This window comes from Semicossyphus pulcher, unplaced genomic scaffold (assembly GCF_022749685.1).
Source record: "Semicossyphus pulcher isolate SPU_LCO1_2020_fin unplaced genomic scaffold, fSemPul1.0.p SCAF_1, whole genome shotgun sequence".
Classification (NCBI taxonomy): domain Eukaryota; kingdom Metazoa; phylum Chordata; class Actinopteri; order Labriformes; family Labridae; genus Semicossyphus; species Semicossyphus pulcher.
In genome coordinates, this window is record NW_027211603.1 from 17,663,829 (window position 1) to 17,689,669 (window position 25,841).

The 25,841-nt window shown below is 39.2% G+C and overlaps 1 protein-coding gene across 2 annotated transcripts; it reads left to right on the forward strand.

The window, feature by feature from the left end:
- Nucleotides 1-25,608, forward strand: nedd4a (NEDD4 E3 ubiquitin protein ligase a). 2 transcript variants are annotated; one of them, XM_069673079.1, is made up of 29 exons: nt 1-210; nt 2,259-2,332; nt 3,275-3,353; nt 3,456-3,494; nt 3,948-4,001; nt 14,596-14,646; nt 15,063-15,124; nt 15,385-15,487; nt 16,190-16,353; nt 16,478-16,592; nt 17,494-17,652; nt 17,820-17,903; nt 18,166-18,285; nt 18,389-18,616; nt 18,906-18,983; nt 19,185-19,239; nt 19,670-19,728; nt 19,908-19,973; nt 20,146-20,375; nt 20,843-20,964; nt 21,409-21,479; nt 21,572-21,667; nt 21,763-21,836; nt 21,924-21,984; nt 22,081-22,140; nt 22,237-22,344; nt 22,466-22,562; nt 22,787-22,859; nt 23,543-25,608. In XM_069673079.1, exons 1-29 carry the CDS (start codon nt 166-168, stop codon nt 23,643-23,645), a joined length of 2,730 nt encoding a protein of 909 aa, XP_069529180.1. In that variant the 5' UTR covers nt 1-165; the 3' UTR covers nt 23,646-25,608. The 2 variants fall into 2 exon arrangements, with proteins under 2 accessions (XP_069529180.1, XP_069529265.1); XM_069673164.1 differs by lacking the exons at nt 1-210; nt 2,259-2,332; nt 3,275-3,353; ... (1 more) ...; nt 3,948-4,001; nt 15,063-15,124 and having other exon boundaries at nt 14,630-14,646.
- The last annotated feature ends 233 nt before the right edge of the window (nt 25,609-25,841 follow it).

Below are 25,841 nucleotides of genomic sequence, written 5' to 3' on the forward strand. Positions count from 1 at the left end.
ACTACTAGCCACTAGGTCAGGTTCACGGTATCTACCAGCGTAAACGCACAGAGGGCATAATAGAGGTAGAGTAGTAACTAAACACCACGCGAGTCTACTGTTGGACGAACCACTGTCTTCCTCCTGTTGTTGTCGCTCTCTGTGAGGAAGAAGGGCGAGGATACTATGGCTGCACTTTCTCCACAGATCCGAGGACTTCAGACAGATGCGGTAATGTTAAACTAACTCTCCTTTCGCATTTTTCAGCCTTTAATGAAGCTGCTCGTGCGATAACGTCGATAGCCAGTTGGCTAACTAGTTAACGCTAACTGTTGCTAAGTAACTAAACTGGAATGTTCCGGAAATTAATTAGCGAGCTAACTAACTCACAAGCTAGGTAACTTGTGATACCTTGCGAGTAGGAGTTTCATGTTAGCTCAAGTTACTTATTAATAGGAAATCGATGTGTGTGCTCTACATTTGTTCTAAGCTAACGATATTGTTATATTTTATTTGACAGTCTCAGTTAGCTGGTCACTTTTTCAGCCGTTAATGTTTCCCGTCCTCAATACAAACATAGCGAGCCGAGATCCTCGACCAAACTCTGAGTTTTCTGGCTGAAAATTCATGTTGTCAGAGCTCCAGCTACAGATAACAATGTCAGGGCCTTAAAGTTGTGTCTCATACGCCAAGACAGTGAGATTGATTGCGAAATCTCATGATGATTCACTAACTTCACAGCAAAGGGGGGCATCTGAAGCAGGAGTTATGATGGGAAGTGTGCACACAAGCGCCAAGTATTATCAGGATGTTACATCATCTCGAGAAGGCGCTGATTGTACCGGGGGTGTGTACAACAAGCATGTGACAGTGATTCATGTTAAAAAAGACACACTTGTATGATCCTGCACGTTTACTTCTATAATCTATATATACATATTTTGCTATTTAACCATACTACATACCTGAACCCACCTTTATGTACAGTGAAGCACCTTGACTGTGTTATGTAAGATATTTGGCTTCTGATGTTACAGATGATTCATGGCCAAACATATGCTTGATATGCAACATATGTACTTTATCTTATCTATAGCTTTGACAATTTTTTTTCTTCAGAGTTACCATCACAACACAATAATTCAATAGCTGACATACAGCAAATCTGTCCTTTTTTATTCTGTCCTTCCTGTTTGATTTGACCATTCCACAATCATATAATTTTATATTATTACAATCCTGGCACCCAGCCTCTGTCTCCCCAAACTGCTGGAATGGGAGCACATCTGTGAACCCCTCACAAGTGTTGTTTATCTCTATTCTGTAACACCATACTAACAAAAGACAATATATAGTATTTTCTAGACTTATGCTAACTGTGTCCAGAAAAAAAGTTTGAGTTTAGTTTCTAGTTAATATTTAAGTTATCGTGCTGTTATTACTTAATTATCTAACTTGTTGAGCTTTCTAGTTAATACTAGGTAATTTATTTAAAGCTCCTGTAAGGAGTTTTATCTAGTTATGAAACAGACTGTAAATTAATTCTGATTACTCTACATGACCTACAAAAGCAAACCAGACATAAGTGACAAGATTGATTATCTCTATATAGTTATTTTTGCTTGAAACCGCTGGTGGGGGGTAGGTGTCAGACGAAGTGATTAACTGTGCACGCTGCCTTTGTTTACATTTTCCACGGTAAAGATTCACAACGAGTGACACATATGACTGAAAGAACGCAGGACAAGATTTTTTTGTGTTAAAAACCACCACTGAAGCATGAACATGCCAAAATCAGAGGACTTTGTCCAAAGGGATCACAAACCAAATGTTCCTCTCAGTAGCTTTACGGGATGCATTGATCCAACTTTTATTTTTAAAGTCCCAATAACAATATATGTGCTATAGGTGTCTATCCAATACAGCTGCTTGATTACAAACTGTTTTCTCACTGTGTGGAGGAGGCCGTGATCATGTTTTCTGTGTGTTGCTTTTTTACTTCTAACTTTGTGAAACAAAATATAACAAAAACATGAATATAAACTCATGACTACTAAATAAATATGTAGCATCTGGATGTTACAAACTAAATTAACTTGAATAGATCGGCCCAGGATTATCTTCATTGTCACAGATAACTGAAATCCAATATCAGTATTAGATATGTGTATCCCAAATTTATGTTTGACAAAATTTTTCCATCAGGGTAAATAAAGTACTTAATTTCTGTCTTTATGTCATTATCACAAACTCATTATCAATTTGTATCATTATTTCAGGAGGAAAACAGAGTCCTGAAAGTGAAAGTCATTGCAGGAATCGGGTTGGCCAAAAAAGACATACTCGGAGCCAGGTAAGATGTAGAAAGGTTTTACTTACTACTCACTTATGAGTAGGACTTCATTAATTTAATTCAATTTAATCAGAAATTACCTTTTTAATTAAACAATTCTAACATTTTCAAGTATGTTTTTTTCTTATACAGGTGTGTTCTGTATTGTTCGCAAGAAGGCTTAAATTAAACCCTATTCAATCATTATTTACATTCTACTGATGCCTAGTTCTAGTTATGTATTGATTTTTCTGATTTATAGCTTCAGTATTTTGAAAGGAGTGGGTTGTGGCTGTTTGGAGTTTCTGCACAAGAAAGTCCTTACCCCTGTCTGATGAGACGCAAACAAAATTAACTATCAACCACAACAGGAAACAGAATCTAGGGCACTCAGATGTTAGAGATTCTATGTACATGCAGTGAAACCATGAGTACTGATTATGTTGTCATGGTGTCATCTTGTTGGTGTTTTTTTTCTCCATTACCTCTTAGTGCAATCTGACAGCAACAACAAGGTTTTTCTTCCTTTATCTCTAATGTATAGTTAATTGTTCATGGTATAACCAAGATTGCGGTGTGAGTATCACTCTAAAGTAACATTCACTACATTACTAATGACACAACATTGCTGTGGGCCTAAAGTGACTCTAAGATATGGTAATAATGGATAATGTGGTTTTGATGCATTTAACAGTGCATCAAACATTATAAATGAACAATTAAATTAAACTTTGCATTTGAGCACAAAGTAGCTGGAACCATAATGTTAATGTTTCTGGGCTCTGAATGCACTGCTTGATGGATCAGACAAAGACGTCAAATGTTTCACTTCCCTTCCAAACAAAGTATAGCAGCAGAACCTCAGAAACCCCGAAGAGCATAAAGTGGATCATATTTGTTTAAATCTTTATCGATGGATGTCTACCCCGTACCTGAGTCTAAATGTGCCTCTTTTTCTTGCAGTGATCCATATACAAGACTGTCCCTATATGACCCTGTCAATGGAGAACTCACAAGTCTTCAGACTAAAACCATTAAAAAGGTAAGGATGTGAAAATCTACATTTGCAGTTATGATTGATTTTTATCTGAGACTCAGTTTTTATTTCATTGTATTTTTCCTTTCTATCTTATGTCACATGAAGACACTAGACCCAAACTGGAATGAAGAATTCTTTTTCAGGGTAAGTGAAACTTGTTCAAAATGCATATTTTTGCAGTAGAGTTGCAACGATTGATCAGTTAGTTGCCTACTGTCAGATTTATTGCAAACTATTTGGATACACATTTAATAGGACATCATCTCTTTGGCATTTTTCACCTCTTGTGACATTTCTATGACCAAATCAATTACTTAAACTATAACCAATTATTTAAGAAAAAAATCCACTGATCAACAACAAATATAATTGTTAGTTGCTAATCTATCTCCTGTTTTGTGTGATTATGTACACTACATGTACTGTGTGTGCCATCATCATTTGTCATCATTGTTCTTCATAGCTGAAAACTGGAATAATTACTGGATCCTGATCTTATCTTTCCTCTAATCCAATACTTAAGTCATGCTGTTGGCTTTGTTGACCATATTTCTTTGTTAACAATCTATATCTGTCTTTATCTATATTGTGTTGCAGGTTGATCCCAGGAAGCATCGTCTGCTGTTGGAGGTGTTTGATGAAAATCGCCTGGTAAGACATTTAAGCTTTGTTTGGCCATTCTCTGAATAATTTACCCTGAAATATTTAGGATGTGTTGGACATTTTTTTTCTTTTGAATTGCTCTTGCAACTCAAGATAATTTTTTTCCTCAATTAATCTGCTTACTATGTTTTTGATTTGAAGTCAGTAGATGGTAAAAAAATGCCTGTTATACCAAGAATAGCTGTTTAAATATGTTGTGATGTCTGCAAACAACAGTGTAAAACTTATAATGTCACATAAGAAAAAAGTAACGCTGCAAATCTGAAACAAAGGATTCTTATGTATTTCTGCTTGAAAAATGACTGAAACAATTGATCAATGCACAATTAGTTGCCAGTTAACTTTTTAATTGACAAATTAATTAATTGGGGCAAGTGCCTACAGATACAGGTACTTCTTACATACACATAGTGTTTACGTCTGCTTCTTGACGTGAAAAACAAAGTCTCAACCTTTCACCAAAGTTAATGACTGTTGTACATTTAGCTCTGAGTACACTGGGTAAACAACCTATTAATATTTTGATACAAAAGCCTCATCTTTTTACGCAAGCTTATTTGTGCCTGGCATTAAACACCATGGATGCCAAAGAAGGGATGAAGTGCAAGGTTAAGTTTGGTTTGTCTGCCTGATACCAACGCCCTTATTTTGCCATGGTCTAAGTGATATGGTTTATAACGAAGATAGCTAGGTTAGTCAGACCTGTAAATATGGGCAAATCTGGCTGCCTAAGGGCATCCTAATGCCTGTTGCTTACAAGTGTTGATGGATGGTTGCATATCACATCAGGTGTTGAATAACATAGATGGTGGAAATAACATGTGTAAAAAGCTAACTGCTTTCTGTTATGACAAATGCGGAGGATTCTTGTTGTTCACAGCTGCTGTGTGTGAAGTTAGGTGTGGCTTGTTGTGTAATAGACACTGGGAGTGTTTATTCTTTTATTGATTATACAGTTATTACACAGTTTTTGCACAGCTATGTTCAAGCCTTTTTGAATGCCATGTTGTAGCATGATATGAGAGCTGCTGACCTAGTTTCATGATGGTCTAATGCACAGCAGGTCCTGGGACACCTGAGCAGGCACACCATAGTGCCAGCTCCACTTCTGACTGAGACTGTATGATCTGTATGTAATGTAAGCACAGCCAAGAAGTAAGACAACATGAACAAGACTGGAAAACTATTTTCCAGTGATTTAAAAAACAAGCAATCTTGTTTTCTTGCCTGTGGTAAAAAAAAACATATTAGCATTTCCCCAAATCGTATTCCCTCTTAAGCTATTTAATACACTGTTGTAACAAAAAAATAAAACATTCTTGTTTTTAACGGTTTAGTAGTAATAAGAGTTATTTAAATACACATTTCTCAGCAGAGTGCAGCTACAATATATTTGGACACAATTACTTGCCTTGTCCTCCTACTGCTTTATCAACCTGACCAAACTTGTAAAGTCAGTCATCATCTACATGCCAGAAATTGTTCCTAAAAGTCCATTATGCACACAGAACTAACATTGCTGTGCTAACAACAAAATAAAATCATGCAGTTGTTTCCTCCCACCACCTCTGATATATTTCTGATTGTTGTTATTATCTTGAAGTGTTGTGCTTCGTTTATTATTATTATTATCATTAAACTGCAATTGCAGAGTGACATGCAGCAAAAGTTTAGGCTTAGTTATAATTTTTTTATCTACAGTCCCTTGGCAGTTCCCCACAAGAGAAATAAAAAAGACAGTCAGTCCAAACGAACATAAAACATGCACATTTGGTCCACGTAAACTTGGCTGTCGTTTGTTTGCTTAAATGTTTCTAGAAGGTGTTAATATGTCAGAGGTATACACTCACATGATTCAACAAAATCTGGGTGTGTCTGACTTGAGCCTGACTTGTCATGTCAGGAGGATTTTGTACAGATTTGGAGGGTGTGTCAGCACTGTGAACGTGCTTCTGCGTACGTGCCTGTCACTGCTGCTCCAGCACACGCAGGAATGGGAGGGAAACTTGCTGAAACTAGGTCTGTTAGTCTGTCCCTTACAAGGTATTCCCTATGAGTTTCCTATAATTCACTTTTTTTAAATTACAGTCTATCTTGGAAACTAATGGCACTATTCCATTAAATGTATTTTTTAATATTTAGTGCTACTGGAATGATTCCTGAAACCATTTTTGCACACCTGCATACAGCAATTAGTCTCGTAAACATAGAAATGGAGTGTGTTAACATGCAAACCAATCTCGAATCCCATTGGCTATAGTCTGCCGACGCTATAGACGTCCCTGCCTACATAGAGATTACATGCACACTAGTATCATGGCTTCAATTAGGTTTCAGAAGTTTTCTGGCTGTGCAAGTAAAAATCATATTAGAAAGATTTCAGAAACCTTTCCAATTTGAATGATCCAGATTTGGAAATCACATATGTTGCTATGAAGGATCAGGTAATCCATCTTATTTTTGTGACGGTACTTAATTTGACTTCATAATACAGTGTAGGCTACTAGCTCTATTAAGAACAACATGTAGAATAGACAGCATGGAATCACTTTTTATTTAAGGGACAAAAACAACACAATTAAAAACAATATAAACATGCCCTTCCATTTTGTATTTCTTTTTAACAGTCAGACTCCCGTCTGACTCCTACAGAATTTAACAATACAAACAAATAGATAAAATCATATGATAAACAGACCAGAGACCAGCAGTAATAGAAGGGGACTTGACTGAATCTAATTAAATATAAACACACATGAAGGCCTCTGAAGTGTAATAAGGTGTGTAATTATCAACTGCTTTTGACAGTGACATTGATATTCATATAAAGTGACAAACAAAAGTTAACATATTATTATTTTTGGTCCAGTATTTTTTGGGATAAATCCTTTTTATATTTATTCACTATAAAAATGATGTAAGCACGTACAGTTTAGCAACTCGTTAACTTAATTCATTACAGCTGCTCCTGCTGATTGACAGAGCCATCCTCTGTCCGTAATGCCCCGCCTCTCCTCTAACCACACCCCACTGACACAGTTTCTGATGACGTTATTGTAAGAGTTAATTAAATATAGTTTGTCCTTCAGTGGTGGGCGGGCGCATTGTTCGTTATGGTGACACATTCATTTGTATATTACAGGCGGCTTTACTTTATAATTAGCCTATTACACCATACTGTATGACTTGGCATAAATCGGTCGTGTGCGTCACACATCTTATCTCCTGGCTGGATGAGTGATTAATAGCCGATCACAAGGTTTCCTGGTAGCTTGTCCTGTTGGTTTAAAAAATAGGTGATGAGTTCCCCTGCAGTCCTCTACTGAATCATGTCTTTATCCTGGATGTGTCTCTTACTATTACCGCTTGTACTGGAACTGTTTAGGATGCAACGTAATGTCCTGAAATAGGCCTTCCTGGCACACAATAGTCTGCTGTTAATAAACACGACTGTCAACAGCCATGAAAAGGAAATAAGTCCAGCATGGACTGTTACATGAAGTGTCATATAACAGGTGTCATGTCACCATGGAAGCCATCCCAGTTATATCTGGTTCTTATCACTCGGGTATCTGTATTTAGACAGATTTCTATATCTCTGCATCGCTGTTTTTTCACAGGCTATAATGATGTCATTGTGCGCTATGTGATTCTGTGAGCCCACTGCTCAGCTTGATACAGAATTATGTTGAAAGTCATTCCATTTGATTTCCTGTAACTCAATAGCAGTGGGTAAAAATATTTGTGGGGGCACAGCAGCAGAAACATTAGAAGCATAGCTGCAGCAGGAAGTGGAGTCTTTAGTGAGCGGCCTGGGGCAGATGTAACAGTTTACCAGAGCTTCAGTCTCAGAGGCAGCGAGGAGAGCCTGTTGTTGTTGTTTTTTGGAAAACGGTAAACAGCAGTGAGGCAACTGGAAAAGACACAAGGTGTTTGGATTTGGCTGGAAAGGGGTACAGTTAACTAGCAGCCAAGCTAAGCTAAGGTTATAAAACAGGTCAGCTGTGGAAACTCTGTACTTTAAGTTTTAGAATAATTTTGTCTTTTTGTATAGGGTTCAAGCTCCCTAAAGGAGCCAGCGTCTTGGATTGCTCTAGTTTCAAAGGTCGTATGTTTGGGTCATGTCTCCAAACCGAACCACTGACCTCCTCTGACTAAAAGCTGAGATCAGCCTGGAGAGGAATGTAGGTTGTCACCAGAGCTATTTTGGCAATGTACAGCCGCTAATGATTGTGATCACAGAGCAGAGCTTGGAGCAGTTGCTTTCCTTTTTTCCTACCAGCAAGTTTGATCATGCTGCTCTCACCGGCGCTGCAGGGATTAGAGAGTTAAACGAATGGCACGTCGGCTGCGCTTACATTTCGCGTCAAGACGGAGCAACACAGACCCTCTGTCAGAGAGCCTCAGCAGCCATGGTGAGGAGAGCGGAGTCAGTGTGCCAGCTCGTAGCCCCGCAGAGATTCTGGCGCACAGTTCTGTCCACTTGAAGGTGACTCCTCTGTCACCGGACTATGTTAATTTACAGCGATACTCTTCAGTACTTGTACCTAGGGCTAACACTGGAGGATGTCATAAGAAGAGCATTCTGCAGATCTCCCTGCAGCCCTGCGGAAAGCCTGCCGGAGAGGCGGATGGCAGTATAGAGGATGGAGACACGGGTGGCAATGAAGCAGGAGCTGGTAGTGGCTCTGAAGGGGGCTCGTGCAGCAGCAGCATGGCCAGCGATCCTGGGTATTGTAGCAGCAACAGCATCTTTGAACCAGAAGCTCCAGAAAAACACAGGACCACCCAGGAGCGGTGTCTTCGCTGCTCCAAGTCCAAGGTCCCACTGAGACGGTGCTCCTCCTTGGTTATATTCCCAAAGAGCCCCTGTAGCACCCCACCTGCTTCCCCCGTCAGTCCAGTGGCTCTCCCTGTACTCCCACCAACAAAAGGGTCTCATCAGTCATCTTTTCAGACATTTCAGACATTCTCACAAGATGATGAGGAAGTGACTTTCAAAGGGTCCACCACCACGGCAGTAAGTGGCCATCGTCTCCCAAAAGGAAGCTGTTCCGCTGAGTTCAGGGATACCAAACACATGGTGCAATTTAATATTCCTTTACAGGATGAACCAAAATGCAGAATGGAAGACGGGAGTAAAATAATGGAACTGTCCTCAACTCTTGACAGATCAAATCGGCACTCTAGCAGCGTCCTGCTGCACTTTGCTCACCACAGACCAATGATACCCGGGAAGGGAGCTACAACGACTGCTACAGTTAATGTAGGATATCCTGAGGCTCCTCACCCAGCCGCACATCCTGAGGGGGAACTTGACCCTCGCAAAAAACTGTATCGCAGTACCTCTGCTTGTTTGTTTTCCTCAACCAGACCATTTGAGAAAAACCAGACGGTCTGTTTATCAGGAAAAGGCCAGGAAAGGCCTGAGGAAAACCATTGTCATCGCGCCATACAAAGGAGCTTTTCCCTTGAAGTTCCCTATGCTAACACTGGAATTTCATGTCACGTTTCCAATCCAAAACTCAGTAGCCCTTGCTCCCCACATGTGCACATTCATTTGTCTCCTTGCTGCCCGGCTAAGTTGCCTAGCTCTGTTTCGGATGTAAACAAAAGCCACAAAGGGGATAATATACCACAGAGTCCAAGTCAAAAACATAAGGTGAGTTTTAAGTTTCACACTAAACCTCACTATCAGTTGAGATGCATAAAGCTCTTGAATAAGCTTTGCCTCAATTTACCTCATGTGTCATAAAGGCACTTTGAAGGAACCCAGTGCAGTGTCCTGTAATGTTGTCAAACTGGTTCAAGTGGATTCCACACACTTTGATTTGACTGCTCCGGTGACACTACTTTGACTTCTGCTCTCATGGACAGAAGAAAATGAAAGCTGAAAGTTGGACTGTCACAAATACTGAAAAAAAGAAATACATTAATGTTATCTTGCTGCAATTTTTTTTGTATCTTTGACAAATTTTTGGCAGAGGCAAGTTTTCCCTTATTTGTGTTTTGTAGTGTTTTTCTGTAGGACACATACATGCTGTAATAATGCTGCTCTTCACCTCTATTGCCATTCATACCCCTCTGTGTACTCAGCCATTAGGCTTACCACAAGCTAGAGCGAAATTCAGTAACTGAGAGGATTGCTACAGCTAAGTCATGCAATTAACAAGCCCAATGTGGACAAACATTCAGAGCTATTGGGTTACATTACAGTAAATCCATTTGCATATTGGTTTCCAAGAAAAGGGTGATTGAGAAGAAAAGTAGCTCAGTTTGCAACTTTGAGTCTGTTCGTTTACTGATATGTGTGAAGACATGTTCAACTTCAGAATAGTTCCCCCTTTTATTATTCTGTTAGCACCATGAGTAATCGACTTAAGTATTTACCCGGGCTAATTTTAGTGGTGGGAAAAGCAGTGCCCCTTGCTGATATAAATAAAGTTGCTCTGAAATATTCCCCCTGACTCCAGATAGTCTGGGGGTCTGTAGCACTGCCCAGTCCCGTGGATTCAAATTTAACAGCATGATACTAGAGCAGCGCACAGTCATGCCAGCCATCTGTGGACATGGTGTGTGTGTCTGTGTGGTGGGGGTATGTAATGTAGGCAGGAGGGGAGTGTGAGCCTTTCCCAGTAAAAGGGTGGTGTGTCCCTTCCCTCTGGGTCCCCCTGCCATGCAGTGTTTGTGAAGTATCAGGTGTCAGCCTCCCCCCTGCATTTAGCAGCTTGTCAAGTAAGAAGGTCCCCTCCATTAATTAGCCGGACCATTTACTTTTAACGACCTTAATCTAACTTATAAATGTAGATTTTACTTTCTCACTTTCTCACAAGTCTGCATCAAAGAATACACACCTTTGTTTACATTCTGAGCCAACAAAGTAAGAACAATGCAATGCCCTCTATAAGGTTACAACAGAAAGTATGTCGTAATTCTAATAACAAGTAAACACTAGTGAAAATAATATATACATTTAAAGGTCTTATGAATTTCTCTTTCGGAGAAATTAAAGTATGTTTTTAAAACGGTTGGTGATTTTATTGACTAAATATGGCTGATGAGCTTTGTACTCGCTTTTACAGCAGCGGTAAAAAAAAAAATCATCACCTCATGCTTTAAACAGTCCACCTACAATGTTCAATATATCTAAATAAAACTAAAATATAAAAAATAAATAAACATTAGCAAAACAATGACCCTATCTCTAGACCTTTATAGGCAAAATTTGACATACCGGTAATTTTTTATTTCAGCAGTAGAGAGACAACCTACTGGTTTCCTCCAGGTTTACTCAGTTTTATTTTCAATAACTGCCACAAAAACGAAGAAAGCAGATATGAATTATTTCATTTTGATGCAGCTGGCTGTGGTGTTGAAAAATCGACAGTGGAAATATTTCAGGTCAGTTCTTATCTGCAGCGCCCTTATAACCCCTCACGCCTCATCTCATGAGTTAATGATTGACCACCTGTGACCACATTACACAAGGAAGGTCAAAACATGGATCACAACCTAAATCTTAGCTTACTGAAGGCCTACTATGTTGTGTCTGACAGAGCAGACATTTAGCTGATAAAGAACAATGATGTGTTATAAAGGGCCCAGATTGTTCTCAATTCAGTTTTTTGGAGACCACAAACTTGCACATGACAGTTACATTTATATTTCTACAGAAGTGATTGTGACATGTGGTTAAGAGGAATCGTTCATGCATTGTAAGAGCACAGCAATACAAAGCATAACGTTAAGGCTGTAACTGTTAAAAAGCTGAAATATAGCCGGCATCCATGCAGACAATGGCCTCTTTCTTTGTTTCAGAGTTGAATAACTCCTGGCATAACAAATAAAATGTGCAGGCCATCAGCGTGAATGTCACTGCCTCCTGCAGTGAGGGAAAATTGTTTCAGGTGTGGGAAAAAAATCACTGTCCTAAGTCATTTACAGCTTTTACTCTGTGGAGATAATTGAGCTTAATATCTGCAGCTCTGGCTGAATCATGACTCAGTGCTGCTTATTTTAACTCATTTTATTGAATCGTTTCTCTGATGTGTTCGTGAATTCTTCAACAGGATGGCTCAACATCAGACACTTTTTGCCTGCTCCAATAACATTATCTGTGTTGCTCTTTAGAAGTTCAGGTTTCACAAGCTGCGGTCCACCTGTTAAAAGTAGTTTGTCGTTGCCAAGCTATGATGGATATCACTGAACCTGCTCTACAAAAACATGTGTCTGTCGCTGCTTGCCACAGTCTCATGCAGTATTTGGTCAGCACTGCTTAATGCCACATGCTAATCTGAGTTGTATTTGGTGTCACATGAACCTTCAGGGATGCTCTGAATGGACATTTATCAACACTTCTTATCTTGGACCGGCTCGTGATTTGTTCAGAGCATACACTCAGTCTTTGTTAAGCTTGGCCTCACCTAACCCGAGATCCAGGAAGTATTTCAGGGATAGTGACTAAATTCAGTTTGTTTACTGATAGAAAAATGACCTACTTAACTTATCAGAGCAGGAGGGAGAGTCCTCAGAATCAGCCTGTAGTTATTTATTTATTACTGTAAATGAAACGTTGAGCTGAGATTTAATTAAACGTAGATATTAGTTGTCCATCAGTTGAGAAGTTATAGGTGTGTATATTGATTCAAGAATAAACAGAGGTGCTGACATTGTGTGTGAAAAGAATGTAGAAACACTGACGTTTTAAAGGTAGTTATTTCAGTACCAACAACTGACGTGAATGTGACAATCAAATGAAATGCTAGCCTTAATTCTTTAATGGCAATTGAATACCAACACCAGCCAGTACGGGATCTCAAGTAAAGTCTTACATCTTCTGAACACTGGTGCTTGAAGCTTGTGATCAGACATATGCACCGGATTTACTCGTATAAATAGGATCAGGAAGACAATACCAAAACATGAGAGGGCCACAAAGACACATGACAGGACAGTTAAGTTTAGAAATGTCCTTCTACTTTGTCCAGTATCTTAGTCGGTAGTCCTGAGGCCTTTTTAATCTCTTTAATAATGTAGAGACTCCTCATTCTCCCCATACTTACATTACCTTAAGAAACTATAAGGGTAAGGTGCACAGTGCAGGATGATCTGCATGCATACACTGGCTCTTTTAGGGGCCATATATGTGAAATACAGAAAGTTCCCCAGATTTAAATTTCTTAATAAACTGCGTTGGGCATGGTAGATGAATATAACCAACGTGAACTTCATTGAGTACTGATTCCTCCTCAAACATTAGTATGTAGGAGAACTCATTGTCAAGGAAACAAGGAAACACTGTGTGTTAAATGCTTACTCAAAATGCCATAAAAGCAGTGGCACACACGATATTCTAAGCAACTGCAGACTGCAGGATAGTAATGACAACAATTATGGTTGACATACTAGAGTGTATTTTAGCTGAAATTAATAATTTATCACAATTTACTGATTTATTAAATTAATTTTAGTAACCTGGATATTTTTAGATTTTGTGGCTGTTACAAAATATCAATTTTAATGACATCACAGAGTTGTTGGGAATGTTTTCATATTTTATTGATTAATGATTATTTTGAAGATACATTAAGAAAAAATCTGCAGATAAATAATAATTTGTAGCTGCAGCTGTACTTTGTATACTTGTGATTTTCCAAGTCTTTTTACAGAGTGACTCACAGTTAGTGCCTATGTTCACTAAGCTTTAATTACTAAATCAACAAAATCTGCCATCTGTTGTAAGACAATAATTACCTTTATTGTCAATGACGTACTGTTAAAAATAATATTTTCAAACTGGTAATATCAAATACAGACCAGGGGCGATATTCATATGTGTTCAACAACGTGATGGTCGTTAGTTATCGGTCATTGCTGGGGCACGTTGCCTTTCTTTTAACCTGGACTTAACTGCTTTTCTTGGCTACACTATTAGAAGCGCAAGGGCAGGACGAAGGAGGCCTCACTCTATATTTGTTCATGTAAACACTCTATACCGCTGTTGGACAGTTTGACCTGCCGCGGGTGTTAATTTGGTCACAAAGCTGACTCCCACAGTGAAGTGTGTGTTTGCCTTCAGCTCTTCCGTGCAGTAAATGTGTGAAGTGTTCAAAGACAAGAAAGAAAGTGTATTTGAATGCTACATCATATTGGTCCCAGTCTCTCAACAACAACACAGTGCAGCCATTTATAGTGGAGTGATAAACTCATTGAGATGAAGTGAATGCCTCTCATTGTTTAAAGTAGGGGAAAAAGTGCAGTGTTTGTGCTTAGGATCAGAATTGTTTTGTCGTTAATGATCTAATGATTAAAGAGGAACTGGAACATGACTAAAAAGATTTGGAACATTTCACAATAATAAGGCTTTTTCTTGATATGAAAGATAGTTTGAGATCAAATACACACTGCATGTTCCTGTGGGGCTATCACAGTGGATCTCATTACTCCAAGATGGCCCAGTAACAAAAACATGTCCAGACCAGTTCTCTATGTATGTGTGTGTGTGCATGTCTGTGTGTGTAGGAGAAGATAATATTGTCATGATCCTGACTTCTGTGTGTGACTCCCTCTCTCTCCCTGTCAGACACGTGATGACTTTCTGGGACAGGTGGACGTCCCCTTAAATCAGATACCGGTGAGTACTTGGTTGCACGAGATACTTTTCTTTGTATGTTGACGCCTGTGACTTGTTTAAGTTCATGTTAGTTTAATGTATTTAGTTTTTACTGTCACATTTACTGTACGTGCTCGCAACCTCAATCTCACCCACGTTTCCATGTAAATGGAAACACACGGGCCCTTATTCTAGTGTCTGTTCCACATCGTTGTCTGCAGTTTTGGAAACACAGTCCGTCATGTTTATGTTTCGGTTCCTGCTTTGTTTCATTACAAATACAACACCCACAAATTAGCCCCTATGGTTCACTGTCACCATCACTTCATGTAAATGTATCCTTTAATATTCTCTGTTATGACACAGCAGCAGATTTATTCATGTGGCTGTAAGGAGTGTTTGGAGACTTAAAGATTTTCTTTGTATTGTTTTCTCAGACAGAAAATCCTAACACAGAAAGGCCATACACATTCAAGGATTTTCTGCTTCACCCACGAAGGTTTGCATGATTTCATGATTACTTAATCTTTTGTGTTTCCCCTTTTTTATACATTTCATTTTTACATGTGATTAATTGCATGAGAAGTTATAGGCCACAGTTCATACTTGACTTTTAAACATCCCTGACAATACATAGATAGTGAGATAATTGTTGATATTTTAATTTAGATATTATTGTCATTATTAATTCACGACTTATTAAATCATTGTTATTTCTTTCTGCCTTCTTCTTCTTCAAAAATAATGTTTGTCGTGCAGCCACAAGTCCAGAGTCAAAGGTCACCTGCGTCTCAAAATGACCTACCTGCCAAAAAACTCAGGTTCAGAGGAGGAAACGGCTGAACAAACCGAGGACACAGATGTAAGTTTTGCTAAAGCAACACGATATCGACCATGATCTTGAAATAATTAAAGATCCTCCTGTGTATAGTTTGCCAGTGTTGTGATCTTTCATAGCTGCTCATAACGGATGAGCTGCAGCCTGAAGTCAATCTGTGTCAGTTTGAACAAATATGGGACCTATCAAAACAGGCCACATATTTTAGTTCCCAGTCAGTCTGAAGCCTGAACAGCCAAACAAAGCATGGATTCTGAGTTTTGCGATTCTTTTTTACTAAAACCTTAATAGGCTCTTATTATATGTTTATTAAAATGTGTCCTTGGCTTATTTGGATGAGAAAAGTCATATAAACAAGGTCTGTCGTAGTGTAATCTTTCCTTTGTCACTTGTTTTTACCACAGATGACAGTTTAAGCAATCACATTTCATTGTAGTATTATGAGTAATTTGAATTGTCTACTTGATTTAAGTCTCTTCTTAAACATGAAGTCAATGAGTCCAGCTTACATTTGTCCACATTTGTGTCCAGGGCATTTGTCAAATATACTGAAGGTCTTAAAGCCGATCAGATCACTGGTCCTCATGCTTCTTTGATCTGTGCATTTAAACAGCCAGAGTTAAGATGTTGTCTACATCCTGTTTGTGCTTCAGCTTAAAACTGTTTATGTTTACCCATAAACTCTTACACATTTAAAAAAAACTTTACTCTGTTTATGTTGTGCAGCCAAGTTGGGAGTTTCTGGAGGCCCAGGACATGTCAGGTCCCAGACAAAGCCAGCTGCTGCCCGCTCTGCCCCCTGGCTGGGAGGAGCGGCAGGACAACCTGGGAAGGACCTACTTTGTCAACCATGAGAGCAGAACCACACAGTGGCACCGACCCACAATGCAGTAAGGATGCGTCCCTATCCTGAGCAAAATTACATCACTTTCCTTGTTGGCACAGTACTGATACAGGGTTTGTGTTTGTGTGTGTGTGTGTGTGTGTGTGTGTGTGTGTGTGTGTCCTTTACAGGGACAGTAATGTCGAGATTGAAAGAAGACCGAACAATAATATGGAGGAGCAAGCTTTCATTACACGCAGACAGATCTCAGACCACGATGAGAACAGCACACAAGAGTCTCCCGAGGTAATTTTAACTTTTTCAGTTAATTTGCATTTCAATTTGCATTTTGCCTTTCACTGTTTCCTGCTTATCTTGCTTTACAGTGTTCAGATGAATCTGCATTTTTCCATTCTGTTTATAGAGAATATATAGAGAGTTTTAAAATGCTATTATCGCTATTATTTACTTTCAAAGAAACAGACAGAACATTTTAATCTAAACATGCCTAGTTAAACGCAGAATGAGTAGTATTTTTTACTTTTTGTTTGTAAAAGCATCATCCAAAGTTTGCCCCTCCCCTGCTCAATGAGCACAAGGAAGCGCAGCAGTGAAGCAAGCTATAAACGTGACAAGAGAAGAGAGAAGAGAGAGAGAAGAGAGCAGTGTTAGCAAGAACAAAACAGTGAATCAGAGAAATAAAACGATTGTTGATTACGTTGAAACACACAAATACACATGACCACACCTCTGTGCTGAAGGGAGGTGCTGGAATTTGTGTTAATCCTACCACAGCCAAGCTTTCACCCTGCACAGTGTGTATGGCCTCTTGGTGAGGCAAGAGACAGAGACAGGGATGTATCCTGGAGGATAACTGATTAATGGATGGGATTATTTTGGGATGAGTCTATACATTGTTTTTATTCAGGAAAATCCTACTCTACATGTCATTTTAAGACCAAAAATTAATCCCACTGCTCTCAGAGTTGTTTTTGGTTGAGGCAGACAGTTGTAGTGGTGTAGTTCTGGCTTGTCCTCAGAGGGCTTTGGAATAAATTCCACTTTGATTTACTCTAAACAGACTAGCACGTAGGTTCACTGTAAAACAGTGGCTCACAGTGTGTATTTATACTGAGGAATTTGGCAGAGCTCTTGTATCTCATCTTGGCTCAGTTCCCCCCTGTGCCTTGTCTGTCTCGTCTTCTAGAGCTGGGAGATGATTACAGAGGACGAGTCCACCTTGTACCACAGCGGCAGCCAGATCAGATCACCTCCACCACGCACACCTGTGCCTGAGTTCCTCGCTTTCGCTGATGAGCTGAGAAACGTTCACATTTCAGGGGCCACAGCTGGCACCTCCCAGACAGTGAGTCATTTTCTGTGCAGCATTATGTTCTAGTTACCGGAAGTCAGAGGAAGAGAGACTCATAATAAGATTTATATCAACCACAAGCTTTCAGTGAGAGAAATGGAAAGGGAATTAACTTTAATGCTCAAGTGATCACTATTGTCTTTCACATCCCCCCGCTGCAGAACAATGCTAGTAATTCAAGCCATTCCAGTCTAAGAAGAAGCTCCCAGACTTCTACAGGAGAGGAACATCCTGTTAATCCTGTGGTGAGTGTTTCACTCCCTGTTGAAATCACTCCTTCCTATGATTGACCAAACCTGTCTTGCACCACCACATTGTCTTGAACACCCATGTATGAGTGTTCAAGGCTCACCGGTATCTTCTTTAATCATCACAGCTTCTGTCTTGATGATTAAAGTGGTATGGAAGTTATGAAATGCTTTAAGGGTGGTTACATTGTTTGTATTGTCTCACTCAGTGAGCTTTAGGGTTCCAGTATTGATAAGTCTGTTCATATTCTTTTAATAGCTGATTCCAACCTCAGCTGGGCTGCCGGCAGGCTGGGAGGAGAAGCGGGACAGTAAAGGCAGACGCTACTTTGTCAACCATAACAGCCGAAGCACTTCATGGACACGACCCCTCGTTCAGGTACAAAGCAAGCCTTCTCATTGATTTTAATGGAGGTGGGTTAAATGCAAAATTAATTTGTTTAACACCACTTCCTCTCCTTGCCCTATTTTTTGTTGGACAGAAAACATCAGAGGCAGCAGCAGCACCAGCAGCACCACAGAGTAATGCGAGTATGACCCAGAGCCCCACTCAGCCTCAACCGCCTGCGACACCCGAGCAGTCTCCTCTGCACACCCCAAGTCCTGAGGCCACATTTGAGTCTGGATCCATGCCAGCTGGTTGGGAGGTTCGCAGCGCTCCCAGTGGAAGACCCTTTTTCATCGACCACAACACAAAGACTACAACCTGGGTGAGAAGGCAGCAATCTTTACATGTGTATTTTCCTCATGTTAAAATTGTTAACCACACACCCAGGAATACAGATAACTTACCGGCACTAGGGTAGGCTTCAAAACAGCCGTTGTTTCTGTTAAAATGACAAGAAATGGTCTCAATTGCTAAGTTAACCTCGTCTAATGTGGTGGCAGGTTAATGATAATAAAGAAAAAATCCTTAGCGGTCAGAAGTGTCTCAAAAACCATTTCCTGTGTTCGCACTTCCTCTTTTGAAACACACCCTGTTTGTTATCCTGTGAACAGGAAGATCCCAGGCTAAAGATTCCTGTGCACATGAGGAGAAGAGTCTCACTCGACCCATCTGATCTCGGGCCTCTGCCGGTAAGTACATCAGTTACAGGAGATCAGTAACATATCAATTGAAAGACATTCATCAAATTTGGGCTTTTAGATCTCAGGCAACAAAAACATATTAGGTCTTAATAACTCTGTGTAATCACATGTAAACAGCTGTTGCTGCCTATTAAATTTTATAGTTTAAAGTTAACTTATTAGAGAATGTGATGTTTTCTTCATTCCTAGCCTGGTTGGGAGGAGAGGGTCCACAGCGATGGGAGGATATTCTACATTGATCACAGTACGTATAACTTTCAAAACATGATGTAGTGGCTATTTGTCAACGTAACCAAGAAAAGACCTGTTCTTTAAAATGGTTACCTTCGGCAAAGCCACTGATGCACCGTTCCAGTTTGGTCGTACTCAGGTCACAAGAAGTTGAATGTCCAGTCAAACATATGATTTTCCTGATATTATTCCAGCTCAATGCAAACAAACATTTTTCCCGTTGCCTCTCACTGACCTGGTAAAAACCTGTGTTCCCTTCCTGGTGCATGACCCCCCAGTGACACACCTACTACCTTTACGTGAATCCAGTCAATGACTGGTCTCATGCTCGGCGCCCTCCCACGCCCACAAAGAGAAAATAGCTCCCACACGATATGCATCAAAAGATGAATACGTTCCCATACTAATGTACAGCCTCTGATGTATTTTATTTTATTCCACAGACACCAAGACCACACAATGGGATGATCCTAGATTACAGAACTCGGCTATAACCGGACCAGTAAGTAGAGACTGTATTTCACAGATTATTCTTCAGTAACATGATACTAGCAGACATTAAAAACAGTTTTCTATTTATGGCTTACAGGTTTCCTGTAAATACATATCACTGATCACAGTGCAGGTCACAAGGTCAAGATTGATTTGTTGTCAATGAACACTGTCCTTTGACTATTACAGGCCGTGCCTTATTCCAGAGATTATAAACAGAAGTACGACTACTTCCGGAAGAAGCTGAAGAAACCGGTGAGTCTCCTCACAGAGAAACTGTAATTGTGTACAAACTACCTCTAATTCTCAATTAAAAATATAAAATAAAGAACTGATAAAGCAATTCTAATGAGGACGGATATGTTGTGTTTAACCTGGAGATCATCATGAATATGTTTCTTAATCAACTCAATACATTTCTGTTCAGGCTGACATCCCGAACCGTTTTGAGATGAAGCTTAGACGAAACGCGGTGCTGGAGGACTCATACAGACGCATCCTCTCAGTGACGAGGGCAGACCTGCTCAAGGCACGACTGTGGGTGGAGTTTGAGGGAGAAAAAGGACTGGACTACGGTGGCTTGGCCAGGGAGTGGTTCTTCCTCATGTCTAAGGAGATGTTTAACCCGTACTATGGATTGTTTGAGTATTCTGCCACGTGAGTGCAAACAATGTCTCTTTTTATAACTTCACAAATGTTCTTATAAAATCATTAAGGTAGTTTTGATAAGTACAGGCATCCAAACAATCCTGTATTGGACATCCCAGTGTCCTTTTCCTATAAAGTTCTGTATAAAGAAATATTCAAAATACTAACTCAGAGACAAACACATAGTGTATCAGACTGTTTAATTTTTGATGTTGGGTGGATACATGTTAGTTTACAAAGTGCCAGGCCACATTAAGATTGGATTTTTTTTTCCTGGTTCAATGTCATAATTTGCCATGTGAAATGGAATATAATCTTGATCCCATCAAGTCAAGTCAAGTCACAATTCCTGGATATTTGCAGAATTTCAGTGGGACTTAGGAATTATCAATAATAATCCTTGAGAGAGTTGTAAATATCTTTGAGAAGAAGGCAGGCAAGTTAAAAAAAAAAATTGTTTTCCTTTGTTCTTCCAGGGACAACTACACCCTGCAGATCAACCCTAACTCTGGCCTATGTAATGAGGACCACCTCACCTACTTCAAGTTCATCGGCCGTGTGGCAGGCATGGCCGTTTATCATGGCAAACTGCTCGATGGTGAGTGCTTTTCTATTTCTGTGCAACTTTCTGCATAAAAAGTGGAACATTAAGTAGTTATCTGACATTTTCCAGTCCCGCTACCGATATGGGGGTTTGGGGTATCAACACAAAATACCAGTCTGATGCCAGTGTTTCATTAGTAATACGAATGCCTCTCTTAGTGGAGGGGCCTGGGGTCATGCTTTTATGTGAAAGGCAACATCAGGCTTCACTTAGACATTGCTTTCAAACTTTGTAACAAAGAAAAAGAAACTTGCAGCTCTTGCAAACAGCTGTAGAACCAGTGAAATACCTCCAAACAGCTGACACATTAGCTCCATTTTAGCAAATGGTTTCCAGGTGTGTTGCTGACACATTGCGTAGTACACATACATAGACTTAAGTGTATAAAAGATTGTGTGCTTAAATAGATCCTAACATTTTTGTTTGTGTTCTTCAAAGCTTTCTTCATTCGGCCTTTCTACAAGATGATGCTGCAGAAGCCGATCACTCTTCAGGACATGGAGTCTGTTGTGAGTGTCACAAACACCTTCAATCAAGATCTTCAAATTACAGGTCATCTGGGCGACATTAATTATGTAAAATGTGTTTGTTGTCTTCTCAGGACAGTGAATATTTCAATTCACTGATGTGGATTTTGGAGAACGACCCAACAGACTTGGATTTGAGGTTCACCATTGACGAAGAGTTGTTTGGACAGGTAAGGTCTATGAGCTGTCTGCCTCAACACTTTTAATAACATCTTCTGTCTAACTTAAATGACACAGACTAATGTACCCCACTTCTCCTGTTCAGACTCACCAGCATGAACTGACGCCAGGCGGCACAGAGATAGTCATCACTAATGACACCAAGAAGGAATACATCCAGTAAGCAGCAGAGCTCCTCATGAATGAAAAAACACTTTCCTTAATGAAATGATGGTTTGCTGTTAATCTGCTGTTTGTGTTTGACAGTCTGGTGATGCAGTGGAGGTTCGTGAACAGGATACAGAAGCAGATGACTGCCTTCAAAGATGTAAGGATCAATTTGGTTATTTTATGTGTAACATAGACGATAAGATTTGACAGTATAAAGTTAAGATAATAATCTCCTTAATATTTGTGTTTTAAGGGATTCTTTGAGTTGATCCCTCAAGATCTGATCAAGATCTTTGATGAGAACGAGCTGGAGGTGAGTTTTTGGTCCGTAGTATGCGCTGAAATTGAAGTTACTTCCAGAAACATGAATGACTCTCTCTCCTTCTACCTGCCTTCTTATCCCCAACAGCTGCTCATGTGTGGTCTCGGAGACGTGGATGTGAACGACTGGAGGGAGAATACCAAGTACAAGAACAGCTACTGCGCCAACCATGTCGTCATCCAGTGGTTTTGGAAGGTAAGACATCTTTCCATGCCTGGAGCCAACCAGCAGAGCTTGGGAACTTTTTAGAGTTTTTTCTCCTTTGAGAATAACGTTGTATCGGTTATATATTTGTGTATTTGTTCTTTTGCTATAGACGGTGCTGTTGATGGATGCAGAAAAGCGAATCCGGCTCTTACAGTTTGTGACGGGAACTTCAAGGGTCCCGATGAACGGCTTTGCTGAGCTCTACGGTGAGATACCCACAGCGTTTTTTATTAGCACATACTGTTAGGTTTCTTGTTGATGATATTTCTGTTTTAAGCTAAATTATTCACTTATCAACCACTGGGAATCACATCTTTTCTCTCCATGTTGTAGACACTTGTCTTCTATTTTTATGTGGTTTGAACATTTCTTGTTCATGAGCTCCAGTTAAAACAAGGTTGTTTATCTGATTGATGTTTTTGTTTTCCAGGATCTAACGGACCACAGCTGTTCACCATCGAGCAGTGGGGAACACGTGAAAAACTCCCCCGAGCCCACACATGGTGAGCACTGCAGCACCAAGTTTAGTGACTGTATTTCAAAAGGCTCAATCAGACACTGCTTTCTTTTCCCTTTGCTATATATTTGTTGTTTATGTTTTGCAGTGAGGTTTGTAAGTAAGTTCAGGTTTTATGTGTAATGTAGCTGGGATGTACGGAGCCCCTAATGTCTCTATAAGGACGCCCTCAAGAAAGATATCAAAGAAAGAATACAGCATTGTTAGAGGTGTGCATCAGCCCTTAATTACTCATGATACTGAATATTGTGCTTTGCAGATATGAACTTAGTTTAAACTGAGATTTTGTATGGCTAAAATAAAGAAAGAAATATAGTCTAAGCCCTCTAGTGGCTGGATGCAGTCATTTCATTCACCATGATATCTGAATACAGTTATTTGGCTCAGGGAGACACCTCCATTTTTTAAGGAGAAACGTCACTAATTTTTATGTCAAGTCAATTTTTTATTCAGGTCAGTGCAAAAGTTGCTAATGAGGAGCATAATGGGAAGTGTAAGTTTTAGGGCTTAAAGTCTAAAAGTAAAGGACTAAAAGTCTGGACAATTTTCCATTTGCTGCACCAAATTCGACAATAATTAATTAATCTATATCTGGAAAGTCTCATGTTTATTTCTCCAAATGCTCGATGTCATTGTTTCTCTCATTGTCTGTCCTTTCACTTCCTAAAGCTTCAATCGACTGGACCTGCCTCCTTATGAGTCCTTCGAGGAGCTCAGGGAGAAACTTAACATCGCCATAGAGAACGCACAAGGCTTCGACGGGGTGGATTAGCGCTTCTGCTGTGAACAACTGAACTGACACTTCTGCCATCAGTGTAAAGCCATGGAGCATAATGTGGAGGCGTTGCTGGGAGAAACAAGCTGTGCATCGTATGCACGTCTGTGCGGGCTGTGTGACAGATGAAGGACAGTCACACAACCTTCACCAGCACATGGAGAAGGGACTTTAATCTGGAGTGTTGGGAGTTTTTAATCTCTCTGTGTGTTCTAAAGTTTACAAAGCAAAATGCAAAGATACATACTGTATAACAAAAACATATGACTTTTAAAAACATTAGTTTAATTTTGACTTAACGGCCTCAGAAAAACTTTGAGTCTGACAGCAGGTTATTGTGAGAGTATAACTCATAACTCCTGTCTCCTGTCAAATATCATGAATCTCTAAAGTTAAAGCAAAGTGAACAAGTCCAAATAGAAGAAACAATAAAATATCATCAGGGTTTGAAAATGAAAAGATGAAGGCAACAACATGAAACACATTTAATTCAGATAGATATGAAGTTAACAGCACAACCTGAATAAATCAGTTAATTCAACCCAAATACAACATACATTTAGATTTGTACATTTTATGTATAATTATACATTTTCATTCCGTCTTACCAGAAACACTGATGCAAATCTCAAATATATGCATATATTTGTAATAGAAAATGCGCAATTTATATACAGGTTTTAGCAACTACACTTAAAGTAAGTGTATCATTTAACCATTATAGTAGTGATGTAAGAATACCAGGACCAGTAACAAACAGATTCTCCTATAGCTTGTGTCTGTGTAGTCCACAGATCCAAAGAAGTGACTACATGCAGTGTTAGATTGTGCTGAAATACGATGCATAACTGTACATATTGACCAGAGATAATTGAATATCACTAAATATAATGTACATATAAATATAACTCTGCCTTCTACAAAATGATGAAACGTATATGATTAAAACCTGTAAGCATCACTCAGAGGATGATAATTGGTGCACCTCTACAATATACTTAATGTTTCATTTATGATCAGTATCCAGTCATACTGAAGTTTAACGCTGACTGTTGGTGTGTCAGAGCAATGTACACACACACATTATATCTCCTGGCCAGTAGAAACATTATCCAACAGACCGACCTTATCGTACAGTTTGCATACAGTATGGTAGATATACTGTTTGTTGCCTTTTGTCAATGAGTGATATCATGTTTTCCTCCACTCATCATGGGTGTCTAATCGCAAGCACAGTGCTCTGTTTTTAAGAGTGCAGCTTTAAAAATGTGTACAGATTATTGTCTCTTTTCAAATGAGTAACCACTTGTTATACCTTTATAGGAAAGTAACTGACTTAAGCAGTAGTTTTAACATTTTCTGAATGGTTAAACATGTGTTTACACTACCTGCCATGTTTACAGGTCGTTGATAAAGGAAGATATCGTGGGCTGGTTCTTGTCTCAACACAGTTTTATACTTATGCTTTTATAAAGTGAAGCACTTTGTTGATATCTATGAGTCTTACTTCTGAACTGTCTGAATCTTTGCCAATCTGTCACCTGCAGACTGCTTCAATCCCTCTTTAACATACTGACCCTCTGCTTTAGTGCACATGTGTTTAAATGTTTACAAGTAAGCATTGCTGAAAATAAGCACATTCTCTTCTTTCACTGATATTTGAAATTCAATACAGAGGCCTTTGTAATGTATCGTAGAATTTAATTGTTTATTGATGTTCTTATCTCTCAGTTGAAGTACTGTTATATATGTGTATTGTTGTCTATTGAAGAATAATGAGTAGTACACTTTTCATTTGTGATATATCAATTTTGTTATTATATAATTTAATTATAACACCTATAAGTGCATTACAACAACATGCATGCAACATATATACAGCAGTGTAAAGGGTGGAATGATTGTAGCTGTGAAATCCCAATTTGAGGACCTATAGCACCAAATTCAACATATTTGAAAAATAAAGAAATATATAAAACAATTAACCAGTGTCTGACTTTCCCACTTAAGCTGTTGTATTTATTTTTGATGTGCGCTTCAGGGTCTATCTCAAATGATTTAATGAGCTGCATGTGTATGTTTTGAAGACTATAAAGTCAATGATCACGACTTAATTTCAATTTAAATACATAATTTCTGACTTTTTCAGTAGCTCACAGTAGCACTTTATTTTAACTCCCCTCAGTATTTATA